Source organism: Semicossyphus pulcher, unplaced genomic scaffold, assembly GCF_022749685.1.
Source record: "Semicossyphus pulcher isolate SPU_LCO1_2020_fin unplaced genomic scaffold, fSemPul1.0.p SCAF_1, whole genome shotgun sequence".
NCBI classification, from domain to species: domain Eukaryota; kingdom Metazoa; phylum Chordata; class Actinopteri; order Labriformes; family Labridae; genus Semicossyphus; species Semicossyphus pulcher.
Genome location: NW_027211603.1, coordinates 30412619 through 30425126, shown reverse-complemented (window position 1 = coordinate 30425126; position 12508 = coordinate 30412619). Strand labels below are relative to the sequence as shown.

Here is a 12508-nt window from a genome sequence, read left to right as displayed (position 1 = left end):
TCATGTCTCCAACGTGTGTGGCAGAGGTGGCATGTGTGCACTTTTTACATGTATATACATGTGTGTGCACATGTACTGTGTACGGCTTTTTATGAATAAATTGATGTCAAGCAAAGTGATGTGTCTCCGAGGAGGAGGAGGTGGCAGAAACGTCCCGTCCTCTGAGAATGAAATGGATGAGCTCACTGCTTTACATTGATTAATTCACATGCATAGACGCACCGAACACACACAACAAGAGCAGATCTGACGAGACAAAGGCGAGAAGGACGGACAGAGACAGACACAAGCAAAGAGCGGCTTCCTATCGCTGCTGCTCAGATGCTGTTTCCTCAAGGTCGCCGGGTTAACAGGCAGGTGGGCACAGCTACAGCTGGTGTCTACAGGGCCCTGAGGATCCTAATCAATTCTTACATTTCAGTGGAAAATGATGAGAAAGCGGCCGCTCAAAGGAAGATAGATGAGAGAGAGTTGCAGCAAACACACAGATCAATAATATTCATACCCTCAAGGAGAAAATACGTTAAGTAAAAGCTTTTTACTCAATGGATCTGAGCGGAGATGCTCGGAAAAGCAGCTGGTATGTCCACTTTTATGCTCTGGAGACAGAGAGACAGAGAATGAGTCTGTATGAGCAAAAGTGGAAGAAATCGACCAGTGTCACGGCTGCATGCTGAGGGAGGGTGAGAATAAATGCTCTGTAATGCTGGTTAGTATATTTGTGCATTTGTGTGGTCGACAAAGCTAAAAATAAAAAGGTGGAAGGTTTTTTGTTAGAGTGGTGCTCGAGCAGCCGCAGGGAATAGTTCTGCTGCTGCTGCTGCAGTATGACAAACAGGGATGATGCAACGTTTCACTGCTAAATGGTCGAGTAATCAATGAAAACAGAGGCGTCATTATGGGTCAAATAAGCAGGGTCAAAGGGTCACGTTTTAGAAACACACCTCAGAAAAAATAAGCTTGAGAAGATTGACAAACGTGGGAAGCTTTGCATTTAAAACTGCATTTAAAGACTTCCATAGACACCAGCTGTGCCTCATTCCCAGATGACACCCGGCACAGACAGAAAACACACAGCAGGTGGGGTTTTAAAGTGAGCTTGGTGCTCGGAAAGCCAAACACTACATACCTTATAGAGTTTACAAAAGCACCTGCAAGGTTAATGAGTTGAAAGGAGTTGGAGAGGAAAGTGACGAAGGTGATAAAGGTTAGAGACAGCATGGTGGAGGAGGACGGCCTTGGTGCTGCAGAGAAGAGGAGAGGCAGGAAGAGAGTGAATAAGACATATGAATAACACACAGATGGAGATGGATGGGGGAGGAGGTTAATGAGAGGCGAGCTGGGAGCGTGTGATGGGCAAGGATCGGCGTGAGGGTTCAGGAGAGCTGAGGAGGTTTAGTTAGGCGTGAGGGAGATATCCTGGGGTCTTTACCCGACTCTTAAATCATCCAGCGTTACAGAGGCACAAAGGCTGGGCTCGGTGCAGAGCTGTCAGTCGTCTTTTGAGCTGTTAATCACGCAGATCTGCAAGGGCCAGATCTCTTAGCGTCGGAGGAGACGCCTGGCAGCAACAAATGAGCCCCACACTGAGACTCCCACACAACCGCACACCCTCTAAAGCCCTGCCAACGCCGTGATCCACCTGCAATCACCCTGCAGCAAATACCAGGCGCTCCCCGGTGCAGGCGGCCACATTGTCTGTGTGTGAGAGGATGAGAGGAAGCCAGGAGGGGAAAAAATGAAGAAAAGGGTAAGAGTGTGTGTCTGTTATCCTTCTGTATGTGTGGGCACGCGCTGAGTGAACTCTGCTTCATACAGAGGGACTGATGGGAGAGGTGGCGTTGAAATATGACAGCTCTCACTTGTTCTGAAGCCTGCCCTCCAAGTAGCCTAAGCCCCACAAGAAATAGAGAGATCACTCTCACTTTCTCTCCATCCACACACACACATACACACACACACACACACACACACACACACACACACATGCACACAAAGATGGAACTCTGTTAAGATGTGATTAGGCTGACTGTCAGTTGTGAGGGGTCCTATCAAGGTTCACTGCTCGCCAAGCGCGCACAAACGCCTGTGTTAGCCGGCCTGCCAGACACTCGCAAGTGGAGGAATGTCGGAGCTGGAAATAACAGACTGACTTACAGCCGGACAGACCGCGACTGGTGCTTTGCCAACTGGAGAAAAAAGATGGACCTTGAGAGCACGTTGAAAGCAGGAAAGAAATACCTGCATCGATCAGCCTGGGTAGGAAGGTATTAAGAGAGACAGACCTGTTTGGAGCTGACAGAGCAGGGCATCTACTTTGGCTCAGAGTGCACACTGTGTAGCCTCTTTTCTAAAAGGGTGAATTTGTGCACTTATTTTGCTCGAGACAAGTTTTTCTTAATGAGCAAAATAAATCGGCCCTCAAATGACCTCTGTGTTGTTGTTTCCTTCAGAGGCTGAGAGCAGCACTCTGAGCTTTCACAGCTCGGTGGCCTGAAATAGAAGATTTAAGCAATATTTTAGAGACAGCCGTGCTAGCATCTCTGTGAGCAGTGGTTTGAGCTAACCTCGGCATGTTATCATCTAACTCCAGTGTAGTTTTCATGTTAGCATGCTAACATGTTCTAACTAGCCCTAAAAGTATAGTAAGACTGCTGCTGAGCCTGAGTTAAAAACCATCCCCGTCTTCTTTCTAACACACCTCTCTCTACAAACTCTTCTCTCTATCTCTATCAATTATCATCAAATTAATTTTTAAAGGACGCAGCAATATCTGTTGCAAACTGTGTGGCATTCCACCCTACATTCGTCAGGTGGTTTGAACTAATAACTAACGTTAAATTTGAGCTCATCAAGACAGCAGATGAAATGTCAACAGTCATGGTAATCTAACAGTTCTCGTGTTTGGATGATAATTTCATTTTTCAATACCTGTGCTGAAGCTAAAAACAGGGAGAAGACTCAAATTGAGGAATAGTAACATGGCAATTTGTTTTTTTCTCTTTGCCGAACTTCTCAGTGTCATCAGTGAGTACATCACTGAACACTGCACATAAACTGGATAACAATTTATAATCCGACAGTAGCTGTGTCCCAATCCACTGGCTGCAAGGTTGTCCACGGAGGATCATCCATTCACAGCCTGTGTAGACCGTTAAAGCCGAACTGCAATGAGACAGTCTGGTCTACCCTTGAGTCACCAAACACCGCTCCTGTTGCCTAGCAACAGGTAGCTAGCGGGCTAACTAGCTAGCATAAGTTAACCTATTATTTTACAGATAATTTGTTTCAAGGGCCCTTTGGTTTTCTTAAACATGTGTAACACTAGCTATTCAACTGAGTTGAAACCAAAAACTTTTACATTTAAACGTGTAAGTCCGCCATCTCGTTTGAATTGTGCAATGCATCTTGGGATATGGTGGGCCGCGAAGTATTCACCTGATGGATCCTTTGAGGCCTGGGTAACAGAGGACGCATTTGTTGGCCTCATCTGGAGGAGCCTTCGAATTGGGACAGCCTTCGATGCGCCACTGTGTCGCAATCGGCCTTCAGATACGGTCTCCAAAGGCTGCAGCTCCCGGATTGGGACACAGTTTGTGTAATATTCTGTGCAGTAACTCATCTGTGCTATAATCTGACATACTGCATTTTTACTGTTAATTAACAATGTTGTGTTGATGTACTTAATCTGGCAATTATATTTAATTCTGACATTTGAATCATCATAGAGCCCTTTTCGAAGCATTTTTACATGTTATCTTTATTTCTTATTATTGCATATACTGTACATACTTGACAATGTCTTACTTCTATTTATATTTCCTATATTTCTTCATGCTTCTCTCTGTGTCAGAGCAACGCTCGAATTTTCCCCTGGGGGTATAGAATGTATTTCTGATTCTGAACAGCCAATCAAAATAGCAAAATAGATAGTTCTCAACTTGTGGGTTGGGACCCAAACGTGGGTGTTGGAGATGTTTCGCAGATGTGTGCATGAAAAAAAAAAATTGTGGTTGTATCCTGTGCTTTTATTTTGGAGGACATGGGTTTGCTATGACATGTGTGCAGTAGTTGTGTAGTTTATTCACACTACATGTGTGCACTGATTGACTAATCCCAGCTGCAGTTACATTTGCATTCTTGAAACTTGATGAGCCCGACAGTAGTTGCATTTATGTTGCACTATTGAAAAAAGGCTGTGAATTGAATAAATTGTATAATTGTATAATAATAAATTTTTTTCCTCTTATGCACTGCTGGTCACATTGGTTGACCATTATACTGTTGTGTTTTGTGATGTAGACGTACTGTGAAGTTTCGTTCCGTCTCAGGTCCAAACTGCAGCATATTTCATTGAATAGATTTGTATGGTTGAAAAATTTCAGAAATTTGTGTTGTGATTTGTCTTTAAGGAGGTGGTGCTGAGTTCTGAGGCTGGACCAGTTGAGAACCACTGTCTTGATGACCAAAGGCATGTAAAGGATGTAAATAAGGACTATTTTTTTTTTTTATAAATTATCAATACTCGATGCTACAGACACATTTCAGTCTGTGTAAAAAAGACCCAGCTGTACACGTGGCTACAGATCCACAGATCCAATTTAGGTGATGATTCCAAAATAAAAGACCCCTCAGTGTCATTCTCTTTATTCGAGTCCTGGTCTCTTTATTTCTCTGTGGCAGTAATGCTTAGGGTGATGTGGCTCCCCATGCTTAGATAATCAAAATATGTCATTATGAACCAATATGGACGGGGGAAATTGAGTCCCATCTGGAAATGAAAGCACGATGGAGAAATAAAAACGCTCACATCAGCTCAGCAGTAAAATTGCTGCCCCACTGAGAGGCAGACATCATAAGCTGGGTCGTAGAGACACACGTGTGTTGTACAAACACTCTCTCCCTTTTTTTCAAGACGCACACACTCAAACACTAAATGCATGAATTCAACCAGCAAACACGGGCGTGCATCCATAAGAGCATGCAAAATGTGCATGCACACCTAAATTGCACAAGCATACGCTCACCCACACACGTTCAAGCAGAGTAAACACACACCTTCACAGCCGGTCGATGCTCAATGAACACGTTACATTTGTGTATGTCAGGCCAGCCGTCATATTTGTGTGTATGTGCGTGGGCCCCAGCTTGTGGTGTCTGGCTCACAGCATGCCGGTAAACAACATGCAGCCGAGACGATGTGGGGACTCCAGGCTCCGTGATTCACGCAGACGGTTTGATTAAAGAGCAATCCCGGCCCCCGCAGTGTGAGAAAGGGTGGCATAATCACCGTAAGAACAACTCTGTTTGGTAGCATAAATCTCAGCACGCTTCAAGTTATGAAAGTTTTAAGGAGGCAAAAAGTTAGAAAATATCTTCAGCTGCCAACAAGGCCAAAGATAGTGCAACAGTTTCCCACTGAGTGACCAGACAAACAGAGCCACTGAGTGTCTAGCTGAGCATAACAAGCTAGTTCATGGGGAGGACAGAACATGATTAGCATCACTAATGCTAGAGAAAAACTTAAAGCCAAGCTATTCTTCTTTTAATACAACAACAGATAAATCGACCATGTGTGATTTCAAAGGGCTCTTTTGTAGTTATAAACCTACATAATATAAGCAGGCTGTGCTGTCCCCCTTAGCTTAATGTAGCATTTTAGCATCTTTAAGCTCATTGATTTGATTTTATAGCCTGCAGTTGTAGGCAGGCTTTATGTTACCAAAGGATGAAGACACAACCCCTGCGTACTACTAGAGATGATGACAGCAACAACAGACTGAACTGGTAGACCAACGCTGTCTATAGGAAGAAGAGGAGCAGACTGTATTTCCTGAGAAGGCTTTCAATGTGTTCAGTTACATGTTGGAAATCTTCAGTCTGTTATGGGCAGTGCGCTGAACCTCTGCTGTGGTGTAAGAGTCTGCTAGGGATGCAGAATCAGAGCCGCCGATGTCAACCGACTTAATTAATTAATTAAGAAGGCCAGTTTCTGTAATAGGCTGCAGACTGGACACATTTGAAGTGGTGGAAGAGACGAGGACACTGAACAAACTGTTATCCATGAAGGATAATCCTGGCCACCCTCTTCACAAAACTACTAGGCCGACAGGGGAGCACCTTCTCCAACAGACTTCAGCTTCTCTCTCACAAGGACACATACAGGACTTCCTGCCCAGAGCAATAAGTCTCCACAACAGCTCACCTCTGTCCAACGTCTAACAGAAAACTCTCGGCTCGATAGTTTCTGTCAAACTGCTCTCTGTTCAACGACTTCGCACATTCCACAACTCCCATACTTCACTGAATCGCGTGCATGGGTTCTCTCCGGGGTCTCTGGCTTCCTCCCACAGTCCAAAGACATGTAAGATTAATTGGTGACTCTAAATTGACTCTAAATCTGTCCCTGTGATTGACTGGCGACCAGTCCAGTGTGTATGCCCAATGACAGCTGTGATAAGCCCGCGGCCCTGAACATGATAAGCAGTATAGATAATGGATGGATAGATTTACTGTATTGTAGTATTTTTATAGTGTTCTATAGATACACTTTTTTATTATATTATATTATATAATATTATATATTTTATTATAAAGTAAATTACATAAGTAAATTATAAATATATAATAAAGGATGGGAAGGGTCTTTCTTATATTCTTTTACTGTGTTAATTTATCCTGTCATTGTTTAGTTTATTTTGTATGTATAAATTCAATCTTCTTGTGTTAATGTATACACAGTATATTGTGTATTTATTGCCCCTGCGCAATGTCTGGTAAGCCTGCAGCACTGAGCATTATGCTTCAATATTTCTGATCAGGATAGCATCAAATATTTTCTTAAATCCATGAATACTTTTTATATATTATACAAATTGGTTTCCAAATATGTACTTGTATACACGCACATTTTTATAAATGCTTTTTCAATGAGATATAACAAATGCATGTTGGTTGTGAGAATAAAAAGCGATATTTTTACAGAAGCCCCTGACCTTGTTGTGTGCAGAGCAGACGGAGTGAGTTTCGTTCAAGAGCTGGTTGGTTAAGTCGAATAAGTGCTTCTATGCTGTGATTGGTTGTTGGGTAAAAAGTAAAATATTACCTTGCTCTTGATGCCAGATGACTTGAACAAATTGTATTGCATCAAACACACAAAAAATGTCTCACTTTCCTAATCTTCAATTTCACTTCAGCCCAGGAGACATTTGTTTGTGAGCACTGAACCATCTGTGATTGAAAAACGTGATTGTGATTTACTTTGTTTGTGTAAGCTTTGTGTTACTAATTTCAGCTTCTTTTGAATCAAATAACCCCATTCTATTCTAATCTGTTATTTTATTTGGTATCTTTTAAGTAGATGTTAGTCATCAGTGCTAAACTCAACCAAACTACCCTCCTGTTTTTAACACCATTACTCAAGTTGACCCTGTAAAAAATAGACAGACACAGTTTGCAGAGCCCAGGAAGCATCGATCTGGTGTAAGACAAAACAAACTCGAGAAGCTGAAGTCACAACTGGAAATATTTTGACTGAAAAGGTTTTAGACAGATAGGTTATACATGTTGTTTCAGCAGCATTCATAGAGTTAGGTCCTGCTTCACATTTATATACATATTATCTAAAAACAACTCAACCAAATGTACCAACCATTAGATATCTTTTGACCTGCACAACCGGTTCAGTGATTATGGGGAGACTGACATGATATATAACATGATGCTAATGGATGCAGCAGAACAAGAATCATCTCAAATTATCTCTGGTTTTATTTCCATATCCGAGTCAAGTGAAGCCTTTAAGCCATGTTTGCCTCCTCTCTGCCTCAGGTATAGCATTACCCAAGTGATGGCTGATTTAAACCAAACTGAGTGTGACTGTGTCCTCCCTCATCTTAAATCCACCAGCCGAATCTCTGCCACATAAGTGTTGCATTTTGACCCGACTTCTGTGGAGAACACACCTACACCGTTCTCTCTGAACAAGCTAAACCTCTTTCCAGCTAGACAGCACCCACGCTCGCCCTACAATCATCCTCTTCTCTCTGCCTCTTCACCTGACTCTCCTCTCCCCCCAACACGGTGCATTGTTCCCCTCGTTGTGGCTTAAATCAATAGAATAGAAAATGCACAAAAGAAAGGTAAGACAGGTAGATGATCATGATGTATTACTATACAGGAGAGATAAAAAGGACCACTTACAACGTGACTGCATTAAATGTTTTACGTACACAGATTAGCTTGTTTTTATAGCGTTAACATGAATGGAATGCACATAAAAAAACATGTCCGGGTATGATTCAGCAGCAGTAAACAAAACAGGCGGAGAGTTATTTGAAGGAAAAGTGCAGAAGACATCTGACCATTGAAACTAATACCTCATGTAAAATCTCATAACGTGGATCCAAGGGATTACTGGCACAATCCGATGGTACATCCAAACAAAGAAATAATGTCACAGATCCACTGTACAGCTGACAAAATGTAAAATCATATATTACGAACCATAATAACTTAAATAAAGGAGTATGAAACCTTAAAAATACAACATAAAAGCAAGCTAAAAACGCTATTGTCCTTTTCCGGGTTGATGGCTTGTAGCTTTAGAGTTTCAAAAGGAAAACACTCGACAAAAGGACAACATATATATTACATCAGTAAGTCTTCAGATGCTCTGTAGTTTGCATTGTTTTTCCAGTTCCAGTCTGATCAATGACCGATGAACTCAACCACTCAGCATCAGCAGCCACATTGCTTCTTAAACAGAGTCCGTAGTTTCGCTCTTTTTCTTCTTTACAAAATTCATTAGTCAAGTACTCCAGGAAGAAAACACACAACGTGATGAGCACAGTTCTGTGTGTTTTTAGTAAACATCCCCAAATGGCCTCTTGTGTTTCCTGTGTCCTGAAGCCACAAGCTCAGGGGTATCAGGGCTCTACGGCCTCTTGCTGGAGCACGACTTGCAGCACTGCTGTCCATAAAACTTGTGGTTACAAACGCCGTGCTGAGGAACCAAGTGGCACCAGCTGAAATGGTCCACGCAGTGTTCATCTGCAGATACAACAAAAAAAATGGGTACATTTTAGCAGCAGTTAAACAAAACATGTAACTCAGGCTAATATTTCCTATTATTACACTGCTGTGTTAAATACTTGACTCTGATTGGTTAGTTACGGCATTCCAAGGTCTGCTATTGCTCGATAACAGACCGTTGCTATGGAGAACAGACCGTTGCTAGGGATTCAGCTCTAATCACACACTCCAAAAGAAGTCCGGTAAATTTTACATTGGTTTGTTTACAGAGGGAAAAAAGAAAAGAGACAAAATAGCGGGTAGGTTAGCTCATTTTAATGTGAGTAACAACAGCTAGGTTAGCTTATCTTAATGTGCATAAAAACAGTGGGTAGGTTAGCTCATTTTAATGTGAGTAACAACAGCTAGGTTAGCTTATTTTAATGTGCATAAAAACAGCGGATAGGTTAGCTCATTTTAATGTGAATAATAAAAGCTAGGTTAGCTCATTTTAATGTGAGTGATAAAAGCTAGGTTAGCTCATTTTAATGTGAATAATAAAAGCTAGGTTAGCTCATTTTAATGTGAGTGATAAAAGCTAGGTTAGCTCATTTTAATGTGAGTGATAAAAGCTAGGTTAGCTCATTTTAATGTGAGTAATAAAGTCAAGTCAAGTTTATTTATATAGCACATGTAAAACAACATAAGTTGACCAGAGTGCTTTACAGACAGTGGCAGATAACAGTGCAAGAGATACAACAGGTTATGAATATAACACACAACAGTATACAATTTCACATGCATACACACACACACACACGTATATACACCCATACATTCAAACTTCTTCATTGGCTTTAAGGAAAAGAGGTGGGCTTTGAGCTGAGCTTTGAATGAATTTATAGTGTCTGCCCTTTTGATACGAGGAGGCAATGAGTTCCACAGGTTGGGGCCGACAACTGAAAAGGTGCGATCACCCCGTAGTTTTTGCTTAGCCCGAGGGACGACCAGCAGGGCCCTGCTCTGAGGATCTGAGTGCTCGTGATGGGGTATAGGGGGTTAAAAGGTCTGCTAGGTAAGAAGGAGCCAGTCCATGGAGCGACTTAAAACCAAGTAATACAATTTTGAAATGTATTCTGAAACTAACAGGTAGCCAGTGGAGAGAGGCGAGTACAGGGGAAATATGATCACGCTTTCGTGTACCTGTTAAAAATCTGGCAGCAGCGTTTTGCACATACTGCAGACGTGAGAGGGAGGACTGACTGACCCCCACATATAGAGAGTTGCAGTAGTCCAAACAGGAAGTAATAAAAGCATGAATGAGTATTTTTTATTTATTTATATAGGTTAGCTCAAATTAATATGAGTAAAAAAAGCTACATTAGCTCATTTTAATACGAGTAAAAAAAAAGCTAAGTTAGCTCATTTAAATAGGAATAAAAAAATGTAGGTTAGTTCATTTTAATATGAGTAAAAAAAGCTAAGTTAGCTCATTTTAAGAAGGCTACAAAGTTAACTGTTGCTGTGGACGCAGCTCTCACTGTGAGTGCAGCCTAATGGACTATTTTTAAACAGAAAACAGAAAGATAATCGTTTTTAAATTAATAAAATAATTTCCAAATCAATAATTTGTGTCAAATAATTGATTTTGTGAGCAAATAGCCAAGGAATAAGCAGGATAATGTATAGTGAGCAGGTTGTTGTCGCGGAGGAACCCTTTCGGGTGAGACAAGCTGTTGTTATTCCGCAATAACAACCTGCTCACTATACATTATCCCTTATGTATTTAATCCATGATTAGTCATCTGTATTACTAATTAACCCTTCTGTCTAGAAACAATTCATCCAATATTTCAGTCAGGAACACAGTGTTGGGCTGGCACACATTGTCATTCCTAGAGCCATTTGCTGGGCTTAAATAAGATGGCTGTTGTTTGCAGCTTTGCCAGTCAACCATAAGGCTAACATATACACAAACACACTTTTGCGTTGATCAGGGAATGTGGTAATAATGAAATGCAACTACACACATATATATATACAAAAGTCTGTCGTTTTACCCTCAGGAGAATTTACCTTTCACTGTCGGTCCAGCAGCTGTGACCCGGCCAGGGCGTTGTGGTGGAGCAGGGGGAGCAGCAGGGGGGCAGAAGTGTGTGTTGCACGCCCTGGAAGTGACAGGCCTCTGATGTGGCAGGCAGCCAGCTGCAGGGCGACCTTGCCGGAGACACTGAATGGTCCGGGTCTGGACTCCTCCTCCACAGGACACAGAGCACTGACACAGAGGCAGGAGAGAAACAGCAGAGAGAGAGGGAAACAAAAAGAAGGGCAGAACATGAGGCAGAGGAATGAAAAGAGGCATAGCGATATAAATAGTAGAGGGAGATCAAACGTTGAAGCGCATGGAGCAAAAGGAATCGTTATAAAAGGAGCTGGGGAGCGAGGGGGAAGGATGGAGGAAAAGTCTATGCAGAGACAAAGAACAGATGAAGAAAACAAACATCCCATCCAGCATGTACTCGCCCTCCAGCAAGCTGTCAGGAGATATCTTCTCTGGTGAAAACATACACAGATCACAAGCTTCAGATCAAGCAGAATAAGACACTGTGCTATAAGAGGCTGCCCTTAAGACTTTTTGCATAATAGATGATATAACACATAGCCTACACAACCTGCCCCAATAGACTGTGCAACAGAGTGGAGCTTTTGGATTGCATCTGAGGCCTATTCCACATAGCAAGCCACTGGTGTCGGAGAACTGAGCTACGTCTGTAAACTACCACCTACTCTGTTCGGTCTGTACAGTCTGCCTTTGAGGATTTGGGGGAAACATAGATACTGTAACACAGGAGCCACTCTTGGTGATATATATCGTGTATTGATCAGCTTTGGCCTAGGCTTTGTGTTGCCTCCCACATGATGCCAGGACCTCCGAGAGAAAGGAGCCTAGTAAACAAAAATCCACTTAAAGGGAGATGGTGGGGTGGAAAATAAATGCAGTGATTCTGACTAAACCCTTCTCTGTAGAGGCAACTGACCACACAAAAACATGATGTTTTTTACTTTAGAGAACCCTTGACTATTTCCTGACCTCCTTTTGGACTAACAATACTTAAAACTTAGATTTTTTTTAATATTCTGTTTCCAATAGCTACTGTTACTACACCTGCCATGCTTTCCATTCTTACATGTAACCCATTTATCACTCGAAATTCAAAGTTATTTCTAAACAATTTGTTCTGATTTATAGACAAAGGTAGGAGAAAATAAGAATTGATATTGTCACCGGAAGAGGAAACTGTCATTGGCAGATTTCATTAGCTAAAGCTAGGAAGTCAATAAGATAAAAGGCCTCCTGATTATTTACTGGATTGCTGTCAAGCTGAAACCTACAGGGCTGAAAAATTAAGCCAACGTGCAAGTGCCAAAACTCCAAAACTCCAAGAGTAGCTATTCAAGGCTGGCTAAAATATTCAGTCCATGGCTCCACCTGCTG

General features: G+C 41.9%; 1 protein-coding gene across 1 annotated transcript in view; it reads right to left on the bottom strand.

Moving 5' to 3' along the window:
* Positions 1–7849: 7849 nt before the first annotated feature.
* The window catches only part of adamts18 (ADAM metallopeptidase with thrombospondin type 1 motif, 18), a 65220-nt gene continuing 60561 nt past the window's right edge, over positions 7850–12508 (bottom strand). The window contains exons 23-24 of the mRNA XM_069660085.1: positions 11122–11287; positions 7850–9051 (exon numbers count right to left, since the gene is read on the bottom strand). Coding sequence (XP_069516186.1) covers positions 8936–9051; positions 11122–11287 — 282 coding nt within the window. The 3' untranslated portion in view covers positions 7850–8935. The remainder of the gene's footprint in view (positions 9052–11121; positions 11288–12508) is intronic.